Source organism: Arachis ipaensis, chromosome B3, assembly GCF_059453495.1.
Source record: "Arachis ipaensis isolate K30076 ecotype BB chromosome B3, ASM5945349v1, whole genome shotgun sequence".
In the NCBI taxonomy this organism is placed as follows: Eukaryota; Viridiplantae; Streptophyta; class Magnoliopsida; order Fabales; family Fabaceae; genus Arachis; species Arachis ipaensis.
This window is the reverse complement of record NC_142438.1, coordinates 139,296,518-139,323,170: the sequence shown is the minus strand read 5'-3', so window position 1 is coordinate 139,323,170 and position 26,653 is coordinate 139,296,518. Positions and strand designations below refer to the sequence as shown.

General features: G+C 36.0%; 2 protein-coding genes across 2 annotated transcripts; one reads left to right on the top strand and one right to left on the bottom strand.

The window, feature by feature from the left end:
- Positions 1-419: 419 nt before the first annotated feature.
- LOC148572602 (uncharacterized) lies at positions 420-1,937 on the top strand. Its single transcript, XM_088507642.1, has one exon. The coding sequence runs from the start codon at positions 420-422 to the stop codon at positions 1,935-1,937; it is 1,518 nt and encodes a 505-aa protein (XP_088363768.1).
- A 6,636-nt stretch (positions 1,938-8,573) lies between these two features.
- On the bottom strand, positions 8,574-16,725 carry LOC107633968 (uncharacterized). Its single transcript, XM_016337555.3, has 5 exons — positions 16,710-16,725; positions 11,445-11,495; positions 10,224-10,462; positions 9,808-9,921; positions 8,574-9,266 (listed from the first exon to the last, which is right to left on the bottom strand). The coding sequence occupies exons 1-5, from the start codon at positions 16,723-16,725 to the stop codon at positions 8,574-8,576; spliced, it is 1,113 nt and encodes a 370-aa protein (XP_016193041.2).
- Positions 16,726-26,653: the final 9,928 nt, after the last annotated feature.

The window sequence follows — 26,653 nt, the reverse complement described above, 5'->3', positions numbered from 1 at the left end:
TTTCATTAATCTCATATCACTTCAAGGCCCTAACATGAATGTTACAATCTTGTTTGTTATTTTTGATGACTTGTGTGTTTCATAAAAGGTTTTCAATAAATGTTTTGTGGCCCAAAAGGTTTTCAAGAGGATTTAATTTTGGCCCAAAAAAGTGTTTCAGGTTAATTTTGTTGTTTTTCTCAAATTTTAAAATTAACTTCCCTTTTATTTTTTAAAATCAAATAAAATCTTTCTTAAATGAGGTCATGTCTTTTCAAGTCTTTTCAAATGGTAATGCAGTTGCATGGTTTTGGAAATCCACTTTTTGGGTACGGTTACCAACACTCCCTCTCTTCCCTCCATAACTTCTCCACACACTCTTCGGTTTCTTCCTACTCACTTTACTGCTTCTCTTCCCTCAAAAGACTGAAACTAACCAAATGAGGAAGAAAACCATAGCACACAAGCCTCCTCGAGAAAAGGTGTATAAACTTCCATCCAAACCCTCCACTCGCTCCCAAGACCGCACCTTCACACCTTCACCATCTCCTCCTACCTCTCCTCCTCGCACTGCACCCATGGTGCGAACCAAGACTACACCAAGGTACCCTGCTCCTGCCAAGCCGACGCCACCACCTAAGACGACACCCTCCAAACCGAGCTCTTCGAAACCTGGCTCATCTAAAGGGAAGCGTTCTGCTGTTGCAGAACCTGTTCCTGAGATAGCAAAACCTAAGTCAAGGTCTGTCCCTGTTCGATCACAAAGAGGTAACCCTCATCGCCCTCTCACATCTGTTAGAGAACCAGACATTGATCCTTTTGCTCACAAATCACACTACATGACATCTCACTCAGACTTTAACCCCCATCATTTCAAATCTGCCATGAACCATGATTTTTATGAGGGAGTCGTTCGGTATCGTACTCTATGTCCATCTTTTCTGACTGATTTACCTGATTTGAAAAAGAAAGGTTTTTCTTTTGTTGAAAATTTGGAATTTTTAGACTGGAATCACCTTTTTAAAATAAAAAAACCTGTATATCCTCAGTTGGTCAAAGAATTTTATGCAAACATGACTTACCATGAAGGAAGTGTGCATTCGTATGTTAAGGGCAGAGACATTATCTTGAATAATGAAACTATCAGTGACTCCTTGAAGTACACTGATGTTGGGCCGTGTGCTTATACCTCTGTGAAATGGGATGAAGGTGTTGGTATTTCTTACCATGATGCTTTGGCTCACATTTGTGAACATGTTTTCCTAATTGATGGCATCACACCCACTCACAAAGCCCTGGGATATGAACGTGCTCAGTTGCACCGAATTGTTAATCACATCTTGAATCCTCAAAATGGTTCATATCAAAGGGTCTCTTACACTGACACACTTGTTTTGTATGCCCTAATCACTAAAACAGAAATCTCTTTTGCCTACTTGATGGTTAGATACATGTTTGATTCTGTTAGAAGTATAAAAGATAAAGCACTACCTTATGGCATGTTTTTAACTTGCATATTTGAGAATTTTGGTGTTGACCTGTCAAATGAGGATTATGAAAACAGACATTCATACCTAAAAGGGGGTGGTTCAGTGAAACAGCAAAAAGGACTAACTCGATCTGAGAGAGTGGTTCTAGATGATGATGATGAAGAGTTCATTTCAGATGATTCTACTGCTCCTTCCACTGAGGGTACTTCCATCTCCACTGGGAAGAAATCCACTCTGCTGAATGTGGTCAGGGATGTTGCTCAAGAGTTTGTCTCCCAATCGAATCACTTGATTGAATTGAGCAAAGAGAAAAGGAAGCTGGCTAGCAAGCATGAGAACTTTCTGAAGAAATCAAGGGATAGGGTGGCTGTACTTATGACTTTCATTGACAACCTTCAAAATGATGAAGACATTGCCACGGATGCTGAAGAGGAAGCTGCTTCGGAGGGGAATGGTTCTGATGCCTAGGATTTGTCTCATAAAAACTGTTGTTGCTGCTTTCTTTTTGTCTCATGAATTCTGCTCTTTTAGTACTTTTGAACTGTTTCTTTTTGGATGACTGTAATAACTCTGGATATTACTGCACCTTTGGTAGTTTAGTTAGTATTTTGGACTGGGCACTAACCTTTCTTGCAGGGTTTATAGTGATGTTTTTGTTGATCTTGCCAGTCGTCCACCCTTGATGACAAAAGGGGGAGTAATAGTAGGATAAGCATATTTTGGGGATAAGCATACTTTGGCATTGATGATAGTAGGATAAGCATATTTTGGGGATAAGCATACTTTGGTATTGATGCAGCCATCAGTTTTTCTTTTGAAATTTTTGTCAAATTGCTGCACTAAAATTTAATTCTACATGCTGAATACTGATGCTGATAATATTAGCTTGATATTGGGCTGATTATGTGATGTTGCTCATTTGATATTCCCTGTACAAGATAAATTGTGCATAGCTCTTCATTATGCTCTCTTTAAGAACAATGTGAAACAGGAACAAAGAGGAAAGCATAAATCCAGGGGGAGCAATTTTTGAAAAGGAAAGGGGGAGCAACATAAAAGCAAATGACAAAAATCAAAGGGAGTTTCTAAACCTTACTCAAACTCATTTACTTCCTTTTTGATTATTTGCTTAAATCATGTTTGTCATCAAGGGGGAGATTGTTGAGTTAAGAAATTAACTAAATTAATTAGTGATGACAAACATTATTTTTGGCAAAATAAATAATTAGAGTTGTTCAAATTAATAAGTATATGTTGCTAATTATTTATTTTGTGTTGCAGGCCAAATTCATTTTTAAGCAGCCCAAATGGTATAATAAAAATATAACAAGGCTGATGGAAAAATAATCAAGCTCAGCCCAAAAGAAACAAAGCCAAAGGATCTGATGGGCCAACCGGGTTGCTTTATGGAAATTCAATCCAAACCCGTATCCATCTCACAAGGCTTCTTTTGTAAGATTGAAGTCTTCTCCCTCTTGAAGTGCAACGTTCTTCTACTCTCTGACCAAGTCAAATCAACTTCACAAAAAGTAAGAAAGAGAAGAAAAGCTTCCTACATAAGCCAGTAACCAAAGAAGCAAGAAAGAGAAAAACTAAGCTTGAAGCACAGAAGCTAAAGCAGAAAATCTAATCCAAATCAAGCTTAGGATAAAGGTAATCCATCTCATCTTGCATGCATCAGATCTTCATCCCCTCTTCCCAACTCTTTGCACTATCCGAAAATGGCATTCAAGGGAAAGTTGATATCTGTTCTTCACTGCTACAAATCCACGGTCACAAGAGATTCTTGGGGACCAAGTTGCATTTCTATGGTTCAGATTTGGTTGACCATGAGAAGATTTCCATGGTTACTGTTTTGTGGCTTTCGGTCAAAATGAGGAAGTCAGAGGGAAAGTTTCTTCTCTGAGGATTAAGGTGAAAAAGTAAATATGTGGCTTGGTGAAGCTCCAGGCTCAAGGTGTTGACCTTGGAAGAAGAACCAAGCAACATGCAAGGAGATAAGTAGAAGCTTGTTGTTCACTCAGAGAACAAGGAGAGAAAACCAGTGAATAGGGGTTATTGTTCTGAGAGAGCTCTTTGAAGAAGTTCAACTAACTGGACAGTGTAACCTAATCAAAGGTGCATTCCGCCAGTATGAAGAACTGAATCAGAGGCTTGCTAATCTGGTTTTTCGCATAGCACAGAGGCTGTTGATGAAGTCAATCTCCTTCATGTTTTACTGATTGTAATGTACTTTTCTAAGTTTATCTTTCTGTAATTTCTTGTGAGAAAAGGCATTGTGAGAAAGCTCAAGTAAAAGCCATGAGTGGAAAAAGGCTGAGTGATACACTTGAGAGAAAAGCCTAGAGTTATTTTCAAATTTCTTTAGGTGTGTTTATGTCTTGTATCTTGTATCTGTGAGGTATCCCTTTCTTAGTTGGGTTAGCACTAAGAGTGAATAGTTAGGTATTAGCATAGCCAATGTCAAGTTAGGTTAGAACTTGAGTGTGAAAGGATTGAGTCAATCCTGTGTTATTGGTGTATGTAATACTGTTAACTATAGTGAAATTCTTCCATTGTTGTGGATGAGACTGGATGTAGGTTGCATAGCACAAGGCAACCGAACCAGGATACATGCTGGTGTTAGCTTTTCTCTTCTCTGCTGTGTTCTGTTTTCTGATTTTCATGAGACAAAAATAAATTGTCTCATAAATTTCCGCTGCTAAGTTATAACAGGATCAGAATTGCAAATCTGTTTTAAAAGGGTAACAACAGCAACTAAAAGGAAGGCATAGATTCAACCCCCCATTCTCTAAGCCTACCACAACCTTCACAATGAAAAAGAAAAAAAATGAACAAACCAAAATTGAACTTAGGTGATTGAGGAGAAAATCAAACGCCTCGACAGATAACCTTGATGGAGGTGCCGGCGGTGGCTACGAACTCATTCTCTCTAATCTCAAAAGCTATGGCGTGTAGATGAAGGAAACAACACATTGACATAGAAGCTTGATGGCGACAATGACGAGGACATGAATGGCGACAGTGGCGAGCTTACTCTCTCTCTGATCTCGAACACTAAAGCGAGCTCGACGGTGATAATGGAGAAGAGATGAATGTGGTGGCAATAGATCTAGGGTTTCAAATCTCACATAAACATTGATTTGGATTTTGGACGATTTTGGACTTGAGATTTTTAAATTTTAACTAACAGTAATTAATGGGAGTTTTAGATGATGCCACAAATAAAATAGATTGGGGAGGTTTTAAAAAATCTCCATAAAAAATTCCATAAATAAATAGAAATCTTGTAGTGTGATGGATAACTGTTTTCTTTATCTTTGAGAATTTGTTGGGATCTATCTTTTAGGAGAAATAGAGATAGTAGGAGAAATTCGAAAAGACAGTTATTTATTTGAATAACGTTAGTATTTGTGGCTGTGTTCGACCTCTTTAAAAAGGTTGGATAAATAGTAGAGACTACCCTTTTTAAGTGAAACTTTTCGTAACAAATTATAATTTTGATATATTCATAATTAACTCAATACTGATCTTGAATACAATTTATAATAAATATATTGAATTATAAATGTTTTAAAAATATTTGTTCTTTAACAAATGTTTATCTTTAACCCTAACTTGCTAGTAAAATACTTACGTACATAAAAATTATTATTATTATTATTATTATTATTATTATTATTATTATTATTATTATTATTATTATTTTGGTATATCAAGTGGTGTTTGAATTTTTGGTGATACCCAAAAAAAAAAAGACATATTTAAAAGTTTAGTATAATTTAAAGAAATAATTAAAAGCAAAAATTTTAAATTATTTTCACAATCTCCATCATTTTTTAAGAGACTTCTGTAATTTGTACTTCTAGAATAGGTACAACCAAGGTTAAGAAAACTGGACCGGTCATCAAATCGCTCTAGTCACTGATTTACTAGTTTACTGGTCTAACTGGTGGTTCAACTGGAAAAACCATTTTAGAATAGAATAATAAATAAATTATAAATACACATCCTAAAATATAATTATAGTCTAATATAAATCTTAAAATATCTTCAAAATTTAAAACACTACATAAAATATCATCAACCAAATACATATGATCTTATCAAAATCAAAACTCAAAAGTTAAATAGTAATAAAAGCATATCTAAATATTAAAACCAGAAGAAGCAGATGCTTGGCTAAGAACTATATATACTGCAATGTTTCATAAGGCCTAAACATTAAAACCAAGGTAATAATAATAATGCTACAACTTTTAATTACAATATAAAAATTTATATAGACAGGATTCTCTCTATAGGTGACAAAAACATAACTAATCACTACTTTCCTCTTATGCCATATGCACAGAAGTTGATAGAATACAAGAAAGAAAGAATAGGAACTTGAGATTTGAGAAGGCATATGGGATATAAGAAAAAAGAAGACAGAACAAATAAACCCTATGATCATTAAACTAAACAACTAAAAACCAAAAATAATTTGACAATTGCAGGAATAATACTTATGATAAACTGTGTATACTATAAACAAACATTAATAAATTGGTTGTCCTACACAATTAATAGGAACTATTATTCTACTACCCTAGTTCCAAATGCTTCTCTTTTTAGATCCCCCAACAGTATAACAAAATTATCTTTGTGAGCTGTTCACATCCTTGTTGGGATTTAATTACAAAGGTGTGAAATATGGTGTCATTTGCAGCTGCGAGTTTTGAATCAATAACATTGATTTGTGCCTCTTGGAATGTTTGGATCACTCTTGAAACCGGATGAGAATCAAGAGGGCAACTCACCCTAACAATCACCTCATCCTGTGCTGCTTCAATATCCACATCAGCATTAACAAAACAGAGTAACAAATTAACAATTACAAAGTAACAAATTAAACAAGGTAACAAATTAACAGTTACAGAGCAGCAAAAGTGCAAAACACTAAATTGAAGACCGAAGAAATTGAACAGAAATCAAAGTTCCCAGAATTGGCTGTTGATCCCAAATTTTCATTGCATTGGCAGCCATTCAACACAACACAATTCTGCCTAGTGCCTATAGCATTCAGCCATTCAACACAACACAAAAACATCAATTGGCTGGAAAACACCAAAACAGCAAGACACATTAGGCGTTCTAAAGCAGCAAAACACCAAAACAATACAACATCAACATTAGGCGTTCTGGAATCAGAACCATACATTCTAACATAGAAGATGAAAGTATGAAACAGATAAAATGAAACAGAGGATTCACTCACCTGGGTGCTGACGAAGCGAAGACCAGCAACGACGAAGGAAGAGGCCAGCGAAGACGAAGCGGCGGTGCTGAGGAGCAGGCGACGACGGTGGCAGCCTGAGGAACACGGGGACGCTGGGAGCCTGGGAATGCTTCAGAAGGGGCTAGGCTGAGATGAATGAACGGGCGAACTGGGGAAGAGACCACGCGACGGTGGTGGTAGTCACGACCAGCAAACCCCGGCGACGGCGGTGGCGACTGGGCTGGGGTTTTCGAATGCTTCAGAAGGGGCTAGGGTTCACCGTTCACGCCTATAATCTGGAGTAAGACTGAGATGAATGAACAGAAGAAGAGATCACGCGACGGTGGCATCTGGGCTGGGGTTTTCGAATGCTTCAGAGGGTTAGGGTAGGGTGTGAGAGTAACTGAGCAAGAGACAGTGAGAGTGAGACTGCGATTTGGGAATGGGGAAGAAGGGGCCAAGGGGGGTTCCGAATGGCAACAGGTCAGGCGAGTCGGGCGGGTTGGGTTTCAGTTTTTTATTTTTAAAAATACCATTAAAAACGGCGCCGTTTAAGTTTTTTAGAAGAACCGACCGGTCACCGATTTGGTCCAACTGGCCGGTTTTAACCGGTTCAGCAATTTTTTTCTGCCGGTTAATACAGGAAGACCGGACCGCATACATTGTCGGTTCGCAATTAAACTGGTTGAACCAGTCGATCCGGTCTGATTTTCAGAACCTGGCTACAACACGCTGTCTTGAAAACGACTTGCACTCCAATTTTTTCTTTAAAAAAAAAAGGTGTAGCAGCTGCGAAATATCAAATATGTTTATATCATTATATTATCTCTATCGTTTCCAACACAAATAAAAAATTACACGCTACCTTGGTGAGGTGAGGAGAAAGGAGTGGGGATATAGAAGTAAATCAAGTCATTTTAAACATGAATTCAACAGAACCATATATACAACTCTTTTATCTTAACAAAAAAATTGAAATGAAGTGAAAATTTTATGGTGCTATGTTTTTTTTCTTCTCTTGTTTTCTTTTATCTACTAATATATTTTGTATTTTATTTTATTCGGTGAAAATTTAAATGTAGTTAATTTTATGTGAGTTGAATAATTAAAAATTAAATCAATTTTGGTTGGTCGAATAGTTAATTCACTCATCCACTTAAATAAGTGTTGGAAGTTCGAATACCGTCTCGTACATTCTTAGATAGAGTTTAAATTTACGACAGATTAGTTTATTTTATTTTTAAAAGAAATTGTATTTTTTTTTTTTCAAAAATTCATATTTTTACACAAATTTTTATGTCTTGGTTTATTGGTTATAATAATTTTTTGTATTAATTTTATAGATATTTTTTATTTTAAAAAAGAAAAAGTATAGATAGACGATGAAAATACTAAACAATATGAACAATGAATACGTCAAAGTTCAATTCAATAGGTATTCAGATGATTATGTTCATTATTTTTAATTGGATGGTTATTCTTTTGATTTGATATACTCATGCACAGATAATAATAGCTAGATGTTCAATTCACTAGATGTGCAGATAATTATCTTAATAAGATTTATAAAGTAATTTAGAGATAGAGTATTTTTTACTTTATTGGATCAATTCTAAAATCCTTTATTCACATTATTTACAAAAGTCTACCTAACAAAATCCTTTAAAAAATAAAAAAATTTGTGAAGACTTATTAATTACAAATCGATTACAAAAACACTCCTTTAAAAATACAGCACTGTTTATTGCTCTCATAGAAACCGGAAAGACGAAACTTTAATTTGTGCACACTAGCTTTGATATGCTCTCATCATTAATAATAGGGAACATGTAATGAAAATGATTTCACTTCCTTTTCTCCAAGAACTGGTAACTTTTCTTAGAGGGCGGCGAAGCATATGAACCTTTAGACGGTTGTGAGGTTAACAATGAGAATGTGATGTTTCCTTGTTGGTTATTATTAAGAGCAGAGGATGCATAACAATCTGCATGTAAAGGTTGTTGAAAAATAATGGGCATGCAATTTTGTTGGTAGGGATAATAATTCCCTTGATGATATTGAATCAGTGGTTGCTTTCCATTCTTATTATTATTAAGGTTCCAATAATAACGAGACGATGATGAGTCTTGAGTGCTATACTGCAATGGAGAGAAAGTGGTAGTAGTTGAGGAAAAATCAAGATTTGTTGGTGAATACTTTGGTATGGAAGATGATGATGAAGTTGGAGGTTTAGTAATGAGGTCAAGAGTTATTGTGGGGTGAAAGTTATTATTTGAGATCATGGAAGAGTTGAACAAGTAGAATTGTTGTGGTCTTATTAGGGTAGTATTATTATTAGGGTTGATAATGGTTGTTGTTTCTGAATTGGGTACAAGGCCTTGTTGTGACGAGGAGGAGGACAAGGAGGAAGATTGAAGAACGGAAGCGGCGGCTGAAGTTGCAGACGCCATTGGAGTGGCTGAAGAAGGAAGTGGATGGTTGTGAGTTCCTTCATAGGTTGTAATCAGGATTGACATGTCTTGAGCACATCTTTGAACCTGACCTCATCAAAATATACTTCAGAAGCAATCATACAATAATTAAGCTTTGATTAATTGTTAGCATTGTTATGGTTTATTAATTTACAATCATGTTTGGAGATAATAAAAATCAGTTTAAATTTATCTTATTTATTATTTATAAAATTAATAAATAATATTAAATAAAATAAATTTAGACTATTTGAACAGATTTATTATTATCTCTACCATAATAAAATGATTATATATTTACACAAAGATTTAATATATATTTAACTAAATTATTTGATATAACATATTTTTATGTTTTTTTGTAATTTTAAAATAAAAATATCTTTAGTTAAATAGTTATTTCGATAATGTCACAGAAATAAAAAAAAATTTATTTTATTTAATATTTATTAATTATTATAATAATTAATAAATATTACATAAGATTATTTTTTTAATTAATTTATTTGTTATTAAATATTTTCGTTTGTAAAATTGGTATTTGTTAATTGTAGAATTAATTAATATTAGCATGTATGATATATGAGTAACTCATATATATATATACCTGTTTTCTTACGGGACAAGATGAAGAGACAGTGCATCGGTAGTATGAACGAGGACATGGATTTCCTTTTGCTATCTTCTGTCCATATTTTCTCCATTGGCATCCATCATTCATCTGTGAAAAATATTATTACAATTTCAGTTTTGATAGCACAGAAAGAGTTATATTATGTATCAGTCAAGACTAGTATACCTTCTACTAAGACTACTAAAAAATTTAATATTAAAAAAAATATATTCTAAAAAAAACATACCACTTTCAATGTACATAAGCTAAGAGTGATCCATACATAGATGATAATAGAGGTAAAAAATTAAAATCAAGGTAGCAAAAATAATTGAAATTTTAATTAATTGAAATCAGAAAATTATATAATTTAATAAAAAAATTGAATTATATATATTATTTGCATGTACCGTTTGTGTATCACATCTGGCTCTTATAGAAACCCTAGTCTTCTTGAGGCGAGTATTATGGTGATGATGATGAGATGCTTCATTTCCTTCGCCATTATTTTTTGTTGTCTTCAGAACTTTACTCGGTGGCCACATCTCGGTGAGTAGTTTTTCCTCTCTATTATTGGAAGCTGATGATGAGACTCCTAGAGAGAGTGACACAAGTTCTTCATCACTATCTTCATTATTATTATTGATGCCTTCTTTGGTGGTAGCTTCTTGCTTTTGTTGTTGAAGGATAATGTCAAACAAGTACTCCTTTTGCACTAATGATGATGAATCTTCATCATTTGCACCATTTCTCAATAATACTTCCAATTTTCCCATTCCCCCCTCAGTAGTGGATTCAATCTTTGGATCCTGATGCATATACATCCAAGTTTGATAACTATCATTGACTATATAGTAAATATTATAATTGGCAAATTTCCATATATATATATAATTTAAGGTATATAAGGTGGATTGGAAGATTTGGTATGCAATTTTGGTCCAATAATATCTTTAAAATATATACTTTTTGTTATATTTAAAGCTCAAATTCAAGAATCCTTAACTAAAAATGTAAGGTATTTATTATCTTCGTTAATCTCACACTTATTAATAGTAAATAAAAGGGTAACTTACCAAAAATGTTTTCAAATTTTGCTGTTCACAAAAATATTCTCAATTATTTAAAAATATAATAAAAATACACACCTATAAACTGAGATGTTTTATATTATTGGAGAATATTAGAATAATGTAATAATAGAATTTTTTATGTGATAAATGAGACTAACATTGACAAGTGAGTTACGTTATGTATTTTCGTTAATCAAGCAAATCTTTGATTATGTTTAAACATTTTTTGACACGTTTTTAAATTATTTAAAAATATTTTTGTTGATAATAAAATCCAAAAACATTAATATTTTGATTTTTTTTGTGGGTTAACGTAGATAAAAAAATAAATAGACTCTGTCCCGCAAATATTTCACTCCCTTAAAAAATAAAACATTAAAATATCTGACATTCTTAACATTGGATATCTAAATTTTTCTGTCCATTATGGTCCGTAAAACTCAACAGAATTTAGTGACGTGAATGTCATTCTGCATACGTGGCCATTATAGAATCACACGTGGAGGGAAAGAAAAAGTTAAGGTTGTGAAACAAAAATTACTCCTAAACTCAAATGACGTCGTTTGACACTAAGCTCTCCAAGTTCGTCTCTTAGCTTGTCTGTAATTTCTATAAAACCACATTAAGACAATTTTTAGAAAATCTTAACAAACTATCAAATTTTACATATACACTCTATTTCTCACATACACTCTATTTCTATTATTGTGTTGATATGTTATGGGTTTTATAGGAATTACAAAAAATTTAGGGACGAACTTGGAAAGTTCTGTCTCAAATTACGTCACTTAAATTAGTGAAAATTTTTTTGTTTGGTAATTTTTTTATTCTATCTGCGTAAGTGTATGTGAGTCTATAATGGCCACGTACGCAGAACGACATCTATTGAATTTTACATATTAGGATGGACGAAAAAATCTACATGTTCAACGTTTAAAAAAATCAGAGACTTTAATATATTTTTTATTTTTTAAAGAGTTAAATGTTTACAAAATAAAAGGTTAAAGGTCTATTTATTTTTTGTCCCTTAATATCAATTAAATAGTTAATGATAATGGTTAGTCCTTAATACTTGAAAAGGCCAAGTTACGGTACTAATACAAGCCTCAATAAAAATATTTCTAAAAAATTAAAATGATAAAAACACTTTCAAGAATTTAAAAATATGGTAAAAAAAAAAATACAATTTTTAATAAATAAAAAATATCTTTTACATTACAAATGATTAACTTATGCATTTTATATAAATTTCTATGTGAACATTTAAAAAAAAATTAGAGTAAAATTTGACTTCTAAACCTCTTTTTTTTCTTATTTTAAAAAACCTTTTAGCCATTTATAAAAATAGAAAAATTCAATAAACATAAAATTGTTTAATTTTAAAGATAAAAATATTTTATTTTTATAATTATATTTTAAAAAATTCACATTAAATTCTAATATCAGAATCTTTTTAAGAATATATATATATATATATAAGCAATCTTTGAGAAGTTATTTTTATGAGCACCGAAATTTTGTTGGAGATATACACTATACAATGAATACGACCTAGCTCTAAGCTGGAAGGTTGGACAACGAATAAGAAATCAACCATGCAATTTAGTTTTCTGTCGCCAGAAATATTAATATAATGCCCGACACAGCACGGTTTTTGTTCATTTGATGGATGGGTGTCGCACTGTCGCCTGAATGTTAACACTTTTTAGTGGGAAAAAAAATTGATTTGAATTGACGCAAATATAAGAAAAAAATATTAATTAAAATTCCTTCTAGATAAAAATACGTCTATACTACTAAATTTACGCTTCGAACTATTAAAAAAAAATTCTTTCGATATATCAATTGCATATAAAGGGTTTTTCTTTTAATAAATAAAAAAAATTATATTTACTATTTGATACAAATATCAGATTATTTACTTTTATACAAAATATTTTTTAATTTTGCAGCAAATACAATTTTGTTCACGAAAAAAAAAAGGAAAAAAAAATGTTCTCCTGAAAAACAAACAATGATTTTTCTCCTAATATGTATTCTTGTTTGTTTGGCCATATATATGCAGTTGCACAGCTTAGCGTGCTTAAGGGTAATTTAGACTTTAGAGCATATAATTTGTCTTTTGCATAGAATTAGAGCAAATAACAAAAGCGCTATGGGGAAAAAATAAAAAACCTTAAACCCTGTATAATTAATTACAGCCACTCTTAATTACTTTAGGGAAATAAAATACTTTACAACGAAAATAAGATTCAAAAATAATGAGTGAATCTCACTAGTTTAATTTGAACATACATGTTATTAGAAAGTTATTTTTAAAAACAATAGAAAGAATCGAAAAACCAATTCTCTTCCTCCAAAATTGCCAGCTATACTATAAACATAAAAAGCTGGAACTTTGTGAGGGGAAGCATTCTAATCAATAATATTTGGTAAATAAAAAATCAGCCAAAAAATTTAAATTTATTTTATTTTATAATAATTAATAAATACTAAATAAAATACATTTGAATTATTTTTTTTGTCTTTTAATATTACTGTTAATTAAAAGAATATTCATACTCATCAACAGGGAAAAGCAATATAGATGAGGAAATTAATTAAAGCATATTTTTCCAGCTATATCATTTCCTCTTTTGATTTTTGAGAGTGACATTCATGCATCATACAATATACAATGCATTTATTGTGTTTAAATAAAGTTACACTTCTTTTTTTTTTTTTGTGCAAAAACCCTATGAAACTGTTAAGTGTTAATTATTATAGAAAATCAATAACTCATAAAATATAATCTAGCTATATCCAAGGGTTAGGATCATTTATGAAAAAGGGTAGCTATATAATCAAAGCATCATGAGCTAAATAACTAACCTTATTGCCACCGATTTCTTCATTATTATCCCCATTAGACTCCAATATGTTAAAATGATGATCCTCCATAAGTTTTTTTTTTTTTTTTTTGGTGTCAAATGGAAAACTTTTTAGCGTCAAATTTTCTCTTTATCATTTCCAGGAGCCTCGTTTTCTTTATATACTGAAAGCTTAGGACATGACTTCAATATAATATCATAAGCTGAAATTCAGATAGTGACTGTCACATTAATAATTAAATTAATATCAACAAGGCACAGGAAATTTCAGTTTAATTTTCTGCGTGATTTCATGTATATAAATAAACCAAAATAGAAATATTATTATAACTTAGGGTTTCAACATTAATAGTTATCAGATGCAATGGAGAATAGTTATCTAATTATTTAATTTTAGGGAAATTTAAAATTCCCATAGTTGGATACTGGTTGTTGAATGAGGGAATAAATTCCTACTAAGTATATGTGAGTCTCTCCAAGTTGGACCCATTAAAATCAATGGTCACCGTCCACCTATATAACGATAAATTCTTATTACCCGAAGAAAATAAAGCATTTTTATAAAATATACCCTTATTAAATTAGAATTGAATTGAAGAATATCCCTTTTAGTAAAATGTCACATAAATGCCGATCCCAGTCCAAGTTCACCTGATGTATTCATAATCCTTTTTTTTTTTTTAATGTGATAGGGTATTCATATCAATCCTTGACTATGGTGCTTTTGTATAATGTGAGTCTCCGTCAATTTTGATTTATATATACATTTAAACCTTGCTTAATTCCTTTTACTAGCTTATATATATACAAAAATACTATTTGATAGTATTCGTACACTAAAATCAGTTATTAATATATTTGTATATATATAAATACATATGTGATTTAATTTATTTTTAATACGTATTTATATTTTAACATGTATTTCATACTGATAGTTGACTTTGATAGTTAATTTTGGTATATACGTATCACAGTCAATATATATATATATACAATAAAAAGCATATATAGACAACACCTTTTCCATATCCTTCATTTCATAATAATAATAATTCAAAAAATTATTTTCAGGACATACCTCTTTGAATTAACTAAAAATTTAACTTCCTATCTCTTTTCCTAAATAAATATGTTTTCTCCCCCTCAATTGTGTCTTACATATATATGGGCCGGATAAAATAACACTAATCTAAGAATAAGCTACACGATGCAATTAATTAAGATGTCCGTATCTGAATTATTTTTAAATTTTTTGTAAAGTCGATTTAAGTTACATGCATGATTGTTGGCATGTTCCGATCACGATTTAATACTAAATCTTTATATTGAATCTTGATGCCTAGACTTCTAAGTAAACCACTCGCGGTAATATGAGTTGCTAAGTCTTGAATCTTGAATTTCATAAGATGTATGTTCAATATATATTATTCATTCATTCATTCATTAAATTCATATTAAATCCTATATCTTCGTTGCGAATGTTTGATTTCTCAATTAAGTACGTGTTTAATTAAGACTGGGCGTATAAGAGGTTAGGGTTTAATTTTTAAGTGATGGGTTGCAGATTTATTTCATATTTTTTTTTTTCAAAGTAAAAGTATATATATTCCCCTATACACCATACATATCTTTGACAAAGGACGTAGGTAAACACTAATTAAAGACTAAAGACCAAAACGCATCCTTTAATCTATCTTCACATTTGGTTGTCTTTGATTTGATTATCAAATTTTAGTTTTCAATATTTCATCGTATAATTTAAGTTGTTATGGACATGCATGATCCGTCTTATTAGGAGAATAACAAAAATTAACCAATAAAAAAATTTGCACATTTAAAGAACAAAAAAAAATTATAGAATAGTGTGTTAAAAATATAATCATTCACCTGTGTTTTTATATTTATTTTAATTTTTTTTTAAAATTTCATAATATAATATTAAAATTCTATAACCTAAAAATTTAGTCATTTAGAGTTTGATCTTTGTTGATTCTTAAAAAAAGTTCAACATAGCATTAATAATAAAATAATTCAAAATATAATAATAAAATTCAGACAAATGTAAAACAAGTTCTTACATTTTAACAATAATAATAATAATGATTATATTTATTGACTCTTGATTTTGGAGAAAAACGATGACTATAATAGTTGAGAGTATGTAGAAGTTAAGATATATATCCATCTCCACGTGGCATCATTACAAACATTAATTACCTAATTTCAACTATACCTAGGTCATAGTTAGTTACAAGCATAACTAATTAAGTTCCTTTATGAAGGTCATTATATCATTACTATCTCTGAAGAGTCATTTCTCTGCAGGCTGCAGCTATAATTTGCTATTGCATGCTTTTATAGCTACGGTAGTTAAATTATAATCCAAGCTAAGCTTTCAATAACTTCTTTGTTAATTAACTTTAGGGGCCGGCATCTCACACTATTATGTTAATACTCATCATAATCATTTTAAAATTTGTAGTTCATAATTAGAGTAAGCGAGAATGATGTGCGATCAGCAAAGTTGGAGAAAGCATAATCAATTATTAATTACCATTATTCGTGTGGTTTTATTAATTAAAAATCATGGTGCTGTTGACAAGTCAGAAGGAATATAATTAACCAACTCATCAGACTGCTAATTCATAATCATAAAACCACTAAAATCTTTAATCTCTAATTTGAAGCATTTATATATTATTTAAGATTCTTAATTTTTAAAGAAACCAGCACAGCTTTAACGTCTGAGTGGACCTAAATGTTATATTTTAAGTAAGTGGAAATATAATATAATATTAGGTACAAATAGATTTTTTTTTTTCTGAAATAAAATAAAAAAATTATTATTTATCCAAAAACAATTTTTAAACTTTAATTCTCCAAATACAATTTTTTTTGTTTAGAGCAAGTTCGCCTTACTCCGGCGAACTTCACAAATTTTTTTTAAAACCTGCGTTTTTATCCATATCATCGTCTCCAAAATATTATATAGATCTCCAAACAATATATACGAGTACACAAAAATACACAGACAACAAGCATGACTTCTTCAAAGATTTTTATTTAAAAAAACAAGTCATATTTAACAATAACAAGCATTATCATCGTCTCCAAACACTGGAATAAGCCCTATTTAACAAGGATTTTTTTAATTATAAATTAAAAAAATAACTATTTCCCAAAAATAAAATACGATTTATTTCTGTGTACTATTGTGTACTCTTTATATACTCTGGAGACGATAATAATGGTTACCATTGTTGACGTTTCAAACTCAATCTGATATAATGGTTACCATTGTTAATTTTTATAGAGTTCGCCGGGGTGCGGCGAACTTGCCCAAATATAAAAAAAAAAAATCTTATTTAAAAAATTAAAATTCAAAAATCGTGTTTAGAGAAATAATAATTTTTTTTATTTTATTTTAGTGAAAATTTCAGTACAAATATTGTCACATATATCATTAAATAACTTCTTTAAATTATAAATTTCACACACTTAATTATTTAAATGAAGTATTTCATTCTGATACGGTACCTGTATCCTCGGTCACCCGGAATACTCGGCACACAAATATCCGAGGCTGATGTCACGTTAAACAAGCTCGGAACAAAAGCAGATAAGCTCGGCCTCACCCATTCAAATAAAAGACACGTGCATCATAAAGCTCGGTCCCGTATCAGCCGTCCGAAAATCTCGGCACGTGATCAGGACCGAAACAGCATCACGCAACTGAAAATAGGAAACGTGCTAAACTAGTTTATAGCACCAAAACAGAATATCTCAACTAACCTATAAACTAGAACTTATCCACTAACGGGCAGAAGACAACTTCTATAAAACCTAGCTAACATGCTTGGCTAGGTCTCAGGTTCCACTATCAGTTTTCACATTTACTTATTCACTCTCACTTAATTACTCTCTCTCTTTTCTGAGACTATTACTAACTTGAGCGTCGGAGTATCTTTTGCAGGTATTCCCGCCGCGGTGTTTGTCCATCGGCCGACGTAAAGCTCTTCCTCTCTGTTGACGACCCACTCGGAAGTGCTTAAGCTCGGCCTACCCAGTGTTCAGGACGAATCACTTGGCGCCCACCGTGGGGCCGGAGTACATCTAACCCCACTGTTTCCTTTGTTTAGTCTTTCACCTTATTTTGCAGGATCCCCGATCCTCGGACATGGCTGACAAGGAAAATCCACAACTTTCACAGGATGACCTCCTAGCTCAGATCGCTGAGCTTCAGGCGGAGGTACGAAGGATAGCCGAGCTCTCAACACAAAGTAATGGAGAGAACTCCAAGGGCTCAGCTCAAAGTACGGCGGACCCTTTAAACATCGTCCCGCCAAAGGAAAAGCTCACCCTCGACAACCCCTTCTCCGAGGAGATCACGAATTACCAGATGCCAAAAAACTTTGCGCTACCCACCGCGCTGGAGCCGTACAAGGGATTCGGCGACCCCCGAGCCCATGTGAAGAAGTTCCAATCGATGATGTTCTTCAACGGCCCGAACAATGAGCCCGTCCTCTGTCGAGCATTTCCCACTTACCTAGATGGTGCAGCGTTACTCTGGTTTTCTAAACTTTCTGCAGGTTCGATCTCCTCCTTTGAAGACCTCGCCAGATCATTTATTGATTACTTCGCTGCATCAAGAATATATGTACATGGCTCGGACTTTCTCGGCACCATCAAACAAGGTCAGCACGAGAGTCTGAAAGACTACATGACCAGATTCGCTGACGCCACTATGGAGATCCAAGACTTGGACCCAGCCGTTCACTTGCATGCTCTCAAGGCCGGCCTCAGACCTGGCAAGTTTCGGGAGACCATTGCCATAACAAAGCCAAAGACGCTAGAGGAATTCCGAGAAAGGGCGGCTGGGCAAATGGAGATCGAAGAACTCCGAGAAGCCCAGAAATCAGACAAACAGCCACATCGGAGAGATGAGGAAAGGACTTTCAGATCGCCAGGCAACAGGGACACAAAGAAACCTCCTAAGCCCGCGTCAAAGTACAACACATACACCAGATTTAACACCCGAAGAGAGAACATCATCAGAGAGATTCTCAACGCCAGAATCATAAAACCACCGGCCCGAGCAGGGAATTACCAGGATCAACGATTCGTGGACAAAACAAAACATTGTGCCTTCCACCGAAAGTTCGGTCATACCACAGATGACTGCATCGTCGCGAAGGACCTCCTGGAAAGACTAGCACGCCAAGGTCTCCTGGACAAATACATTGAAACCAGGAAGGGCAGAGGAGGAAACTCGGACAGGGCAGAGCATAAGCAAGCAACGGCTGACGACAAAAAAGAGAGGACGACTCCTGACCCGCCAAGAGGAGTCATCAACCACATATCAGGAGGATTCGCAGGCGGAGGAGAAACAAGCTCGGCCAGGAAGCGGAGCTATAGAGCGATGATGGCAATCGAAGGAACCATACAGCCGAAGAAGGGCAAAGAACCAGACGTCACAATATCCTTCAACCAAACAGACTTCAAATCAGCAAGCCCTAACCTCGACGACCCCGTGGTAATTTCCATCCAGGTCGGAGAACTGTTGGTAAGAAAGACATTATTAGATCCAGGTAGTAGTGCTGACGTTTTATTCTACTCTACTTTCACAAAAATGAAATTATCAGAGAAATTGATACAACCCTCCTCTGGAGAGCTAATTGGGTTCTCCGGAGAAAGAGTCCCCATCATGGGGCATATATGGCTAAAGACCACAATGGGAGAGATCCCTATGTCAAAATCAATTGATATTCAATATCTAATAGTAAAATGTTACAGCCCTTATAATATTATACTGGGGAGACCCGCACTGAACATATTCAGGGCAGTGGTGTCCACATTACATCTGTGTGTCAAGTTTCCAGTGCAGGAAAACAAGATCGCTACGGTGCATGCTGACCATCAAGAAGCTCGGCAATGCTATAACGCTGGTCTAAAACCAGACCAAACAAAACAGGAAGCTCGGCCCCAGGTCCAAGCCATCCAAACGTCTGCCAACACAGCAACACTAACCGATCTTGACCCAAGGGAAGACCTCGGCGAAAGACCTCGGCCGACGGACAATCTTCAACAAGTAACACTAACAGCAGACGACAACCAATGCACATATGTTGGAGAAGCCTTAGAAGGGGCAGACCGAGCAAAGCTCATTCGCATACTACGTCAGAACGCCGACCTTTTCGCATGGACGCCAGACGACATGCCTGGAATAAATCCAGAGGTCATCTGCCATAAGCTAGCAATTGACAAAACAGTCCAACCAGTTGCACAAAAGAAAAGGAACCTCGGAGAAGAGAAAAAACAAGCAGCACTCGAAGAAACCCAGAAGCTCCTCAACGCAGGCTTCATCAGAGAAATTCGCTTCACCACATGGTTGTCCAACGTGGTAATGGTAAGAAAGAACTCAGGTAAATGGCGCATGTGCGTCGACTTCACAAACTTAAATAAAGCTTGCCCAAAAGATGCATATCCACTGCCTTGCATTGATAAATTAGTTGATAATGCCTCTGGTTATAAAGCTTTGAGTTTTATGGATGCATACTCTGGATATAACCAGATTCTAATGCACCCAGAAGACCAAAGCAAAACAGCTTTTATAACAGAACACGGGAATTTTTGTTACAAGGTAATGCCCTTTGGCCTAAAGAATGCAGGTGCGACATATCAAAGGCTAATGGACAAAGTGTTCCAACAACAGATAGGCCGCAATATGGAGGTCTACGTAGATGACATGGTAGCAAAAACACCTTCGCAGGGGTCACACTGTGACGACCTAGTAGAAATCTTCAGACAACTCCGAGCATATAACATGAGACTCAATCCAGATAAATGCGCGTTTGGAGTACAAGGAGGGAAGTTCCTGGGATTCATGTTAACATCTCGAGGCATCGAGGCCAACCCAGAAAAGTGCAGGGCCGTGCTGAACATGGCAAGCCCAAAAACGGTAAAGGAAGTCCAGCAACTTGCAGGACGAATAGCTGCCCTGTCACGTTTCCTACCTGCAGTGGCAAACCGATCTTATCACTTTTTCCAGACATTCTCTAAAGGCAGGAAGTTCAACTGGACAGACGAATGCGAAAATGCTTTCACCGAACTTAAACAACACTTAACATCACCACCAATCCTCCAAAGACCAGAGACAGGTAACCCACTGTATTTATACCTATCAGTATCTAACCATGCTATAAGCTCGGTTTTAGTAACAGAAACAGGAAGAAAGCAAAACCCAGTATACTTCATCAGTAGGGTGCTACAACCAACAGAAACAAGGTACCTGAAGATAGAACAACTGGCGCTAGCACTAATCACCACAGCAAGAAGACTGCGGCACTATTTTCAAAGCCACACAATCATAGTACGAACGAACCAACCGCTAAGGCAGATATTAACCAGACCCGAGCTCGCCGGCAGATTGATAAAATGGTCGGTTGAGCTCTCCGAGTTCGACATCCAGTACGAACCAAGGAAAACACTGAAGTCACAGGTGCTAGCCGACTTTATATCGGAAATGACTAATGATACACATAATACAGAAGTCAGTTGGAGCATACATGTAGATGGAGCGTCAAACAAAGAAGGCAGTGGGGCAGGAATACTACTAAAAGAGGGAGACAAGGTGGTGGCCGAGCAGTCACTACAGTTCCGCTTCAACGCAAGCAACAATCAGGCAGAATATGAGGCCCTACTTGCTGGACTAAAGCTCGCCCTACAACTACAAATACCTCGAATAACAGCCTACTGTGATTCTTCCTTAGTGGTACATCAAATAAAGGGCGAGTTTCAGGTAAAAGATCCTTTGTTAGAGAAATATTGGCTCGTAACAAAGGATCTAATTTCAAAATTTAAAGAATTTGATATTATCCATGTAAATCGAGAACAAAACACCAGGGCCGATGTGTTATCTAAGCTAGCCACAACTCGGCAAGCCGAAAACACATCGGCACTGTCCCAGCTAACACTTAACAGACCAAGTTTTGAACAGGATACGATTCTAAGTATTACACAGGTCTCAGACTGGCGAACACCTTTTCTCGATTACATCAATACAGGCACCATTCCAAAAGGTGAGCCAAACTTGCCGCTCTTCAGAAGAAGAGAAAGCTTCTATACAATGCTCGGAAACACCTTATATAGGCGAGGACATTCACAACCACTGCTCAAGTGCATCAGCAAAGAGGAAGCCGAGGAGGTTATGGCTGAAACGCATGAAGGAGTCTGTGGCAACCATATCGGCGGCCGAGCATTAGCAGCAAAGATCTTGCGAACAGGATACTATTGGCCGACGATAAAACGGGACTGCATCACAAAAGTCAAAGCATGTGATAATTGTCAAAAGCATGCCACCCTCTCAGAGACCCCAGCCGAAGAGCTCCATACCATAGAGGTAAGCTGGCCTTTCGATAGGTGGGGATTGGATATCCTCGGACCCTTTCCGAAAGCGCCAGGCCAGGTAAAATTCCTCTTAGTGTCAATCGATTATTTCTCTAAGTGGATAGAAGCACAACCACTAGCACACATAACATCAGAAAAAGTGCGATCTTTTCTATGGAAAAATATCATATGCAGATTCGGTATCCCAAGAGAAATAATCTCAGATAACGGAAGACAATTTACAGACCATAAGCTCGCCGCCTTTCTGACAAACTTTAACATCAAACATCACTTCAGCTCAGTAGAGCACCCGCAAACTAACGGACAAGTTGAATCAGCTAATAGAATTATCTTGCAGGGATTAAAGAAAAAGCTCGGCGAAGCTAAAGGGGAGTGGGCCGACCTCATTCCAGAAATTCTATGGAGTTACAACACCAGCATACAATCTGCCACAGGGGAAACTCCCTTCAAATTGGTATATGGCGCAGAAGCGCTCATTCCAGTAGAAGTCAGCATCCCAACACTAAGGACCGAGCTCTATAATCAACCAAACAATCAACAAGCTCGGTCAGTCGAACTGGACCTCGTAGAAGAAGACAGAGACATCTCCGCCATAAAGCAGCGAGCCAGAAAACAATACCTAGAGCAAAGACACCACAAAAGAGTAGTCCACAGGTCTTTCAACAATGGAGACCTTGTACTCAGACGAACAGAGGATGCACGGAAACCACCAGCACATGGCAAATTAGCGGCAAATTGGGAAGGTCCCTTCCGAGTTCTCCAAAACCTCGGAAAGGGGGCTTACAAACTAGAAACCCTTAGAGGAGAACAACTCCCAGGAACATGGAATGTCTCCTCTTTAAGAAAATATCAGTCATGACATAGCCTGTATAATAGCGAATGATGGTACTCTTTTTCCCTCCGACGGTTTTTTCCCAAAACACAAGGGTTTTACTCGGAAAGGGTTTTAACGAGGCCAGACGCAACAAATCATTGTACCCATACAACTTAATGTGTTCTCATTTTGACAGTTAGCATACGTTTCAGTTAGTAAACACTTCAAATTATCCGAGCATAATCCTCGGAACCTTACCATCACGAGCCGAGCATACTCCTCGGAAAATTACCAGCATAAGAATAAGTCAAAGTTTATCTAATTAAACTGATCCGAGCTTCATACTCGGAATTCCACATGCACATACCGAGCACAATACTCGGACAAGTAAAAACTAGCATTTTTTAACATTTTATCTCTACCAAACATTCCATCAAAGGAACGTTTGAAATTAATTCGAGCTCCACACTCGAAGAGAGACACACGCGTTCCGAGCATGATCCCCGGAGAAGCACAAGATAAACAAAATATTTTAAAGCAAATCCTAAAGGATCACTCTACCAGACACCTTATGTTTGAGCTACTGCTCTCTTTACCAACAATCATCAAACGCGAACATAATTGCAACCACAACACAACATATGCTTTTCATCATTGCAAGAGCATCATATTTCATAAAGTCAAAACCACAAAATTACAACACTAGAGCACCCGCTCTTATTTCTTAACAACTTTGTTCAAAAGAAATGACTTACACTTACACTCGATTGTTTTCAAAAAGATAATCATACCCAAGACATCAGAAAATGTCATCATCAAGCCGAGCTATATGCTCGGAAAACAAAAGTATCGCAACCGAATTACATACTCGGTACCCAAAATGTTATCGCCAAATATTCGAAAACATAGTTCAAGATAAAACAACCACAAGTTTCAAGCATGCTACAAATATACAAAATAAACAAGATCAAATACTAAAAGCCTAGTCTGCCTTGTCACCTATGCTAGATCCCTCACTCTCACCAGCACCTTCATCTTCAACAAGTTCACCGTTAACAACCACTTTCATGACATCAAGTTTTGAAGGATCAGCTTCCGGACACACCACCTTGACTTGGGAAACAGCACGGTCAAACCCTTGGGCAAAAGCCTCATAAACTCCTCCTTCCAACTCTTTGACCCTAGCAGAGAGCTGATCGTTCTCAGATTCCACAACCTTCAATTTTTCAGACAAAGACTTTTGAAGTTTTTTCTCATCGGCCAACTCCAACTCCTTTTTCTCCATAGAAGCAACAAGCTCAGCGATTTTCTGATCTTTTTCCTGAATGATCCCAGACAGCTCTTCTACACGGGAAGCTTCCATCTGCTCCCGATCCAGGGCAAGCTCCTGTGCTCGGCCAATGGCAACAATCCGAGCACCAATCACCTACGACAATAAAACAATATAATAAGAGACATCAAAAAGCCACAACCATAAACAAAATAAACTATACCTGCAGAAACCGACTAACACCAGCTCGGCCGACTTCCTCAATCATTTTCATATCGTCCGGAAAACAACACAGTTCGTCAGCCATAGTACTGAAAGGATACAACTTTGCCCACAGAGACCTAGCGTGCTCATTCTCGTCATAACCGTGAAGCCTTTTCTGCGACTCGTATGCAGACTCAACCTTCTCCAAAATCATAGAAGACTCCCCCTTACCCTCCAAAACCTCGGCAAGGCTGCCCTGGGCTTGTCCCCTCTTCCTCTTATGTTTCGGCCCAGGATGAATCAAGGCAGCTACACCTTTTCCAGCATTCGAAGACACCTCCTTTTCACCTTTCTTGCGCTGATTGAAGAAAGATTTCAGGCCCGCGGTTGTAATGGCAGGAGCCCTCTCGGCTGCAAAACAAAAACAAGCAAATAAAAACCAGAAGGAGCACCTTATAAAGGAAAGACAGAAGCATGGCAAATTACGTTACCTATGTGATCATAAACAGCCTGTCTATTAGTATCCCATTTCAACATCTCGGCAATCGATAACAACCCCTTCGGACCCAATGATTTAAATAAAAAGCTCATCATAATATCATCATCTGGATGCCTATCATCTACGTCTAATACCTGATAAGGTTCGGGACACCAAGACAAGGGGAACTTTTCGACCAAGTGCTCATTCAAATAGAAGGGAAACTCCTCGGGCACACTCCTCACCTTAACAAACATCGACTTAAAATCCTTAAAAGAAGATTTATACAGACCAAAGATAGCCCGACGCGGATAACTACTAAGATTTACCCATAACCCACGTCCCACCCCCTTAGCTTGAAACAACGAGAAGAAAAGCCTCAGAGAAGGGGGGTAATCTAATAACCCCATCAATACCTCGAAAGCCCGTACAAAACCCCAAGAATTCGGGTGCAGCTGGGTAGGGGCGCAGTTCAACCAGTATAAGACCCCACATTCAAATTCGGTAAAAGGCAGTTTGACCCCCAATTCGGTAAACAAACAGCTATACATATAAAAGAAAGACCAATCCCTCAACTGGTCACAGACTCGGTCCTCTTTACCACACGGCAACAACTCTATCCTAATGTTACTACCCTTTCTAACCCACAAGTCTGACCCCAGTAACTTTACTGACTCCTCATTATCAAACTGAGATGCATATTCCCTCACCCTGGCATCAACCCACCCACACGGATCAACCACATCACAGTTCTCCATTGCAGACAAAGAAAGGAAAAAATAAAGCACAAGAAGGAAGAAAAAAACGTGAATTCAACACTGACCTTTGCTAGACATTCTCAGACAAACCAAACCAAAACTCCTTTTCTCCAGAAAACAGCAGCAAATAGCATTTACAAAAAGCAAAGGTAATAAAGGAATAAGCCCAGTAACCTAAACGGTTACACAAAAATCCCACATTAAATCCTCGTCGTCAAAAAAGAGGGGAATTTAATGACCTCCAAATCCGACGGACAGGGGTACCTAGGGATGCGGGGCACGTTTCACGTCAATCATGTCAAGAGGCGCGAAGAACGAAGCAAGTATTAAACACATAGAAAACCGTTTCGTAGTCCAAACAAGACCAAGCCGAGCTTGGGGGCTACAGCGACCATATGCGACAAACAAATTCGGCAACCGAGGATCCAATACTCTTGGTCCAAAAGCTCGCCTTAGTCCTGTCCACACCAAGGCAAGCTTGGGGGCTATGATACGGTACCTGTATCCTCGGTCACCCGGAATACTCGGCACACAAATATCCGAGGCTGATGTCACGTTAAACAAGCTCGGAACAAAAGCAGATAAGCTCGGCCTCACCCATTCAAATAAAAGACACGTGCATCATAAAGCTCGGTCCCGTATCAGCCGTCCGAAAATCTCGGCACGTGATCAGGACCGAAACAGCATCACGCAACTGAAAATAGGAAACGTGCTAAACTAGTTTATAGCACCAAAACAGAATATCTCAACTAACCTATAAACTAGAACTTATCCACTAACGGGCAGAAGACAACTTCTATAAAACCTAGCTAACATGCTTGGCTAGGTCTCAGGTTCCACTATCAGTTTTCACATTTACTTATTCACTCTCACTTAATTACTCTCTCTCTTTTCTGAGACTATTACTAACTTGAGCGTCGGAGTATCTTTTGCAGGTATTCCCGCCGCGGTGTTTGTCCATCGG

What these genes read in the sequence shown, in the direction of transcription:
- LOC148572602 (XM_088507642.1), top strand. Translation starts at nt 420, where the DNA reads ATGAGGAAGAAAACCATAGCACACAAGCCTCCTCGAGAAAAGGTGTAT.
- LOC107633968 (XM_016337555.3), bottom strand. An exon ending in AGAGCTTAGTGTCAAACGAC is followed by an intron (nt 10,463 to 11,444) that starts GTCATTTGAGTT and finishes CCACCAAAGAAG; the next exon opens with GCATCAATAATAATAATGAA. An exon ending in CCAGATGTGATACACAAACG is followed by an intron (nt 9,922 to 10,223) that starts GTACATGCAAAT and finishes TATTTTTCACAG; the next exon opens with ATGAATGATGGATGCCAATG.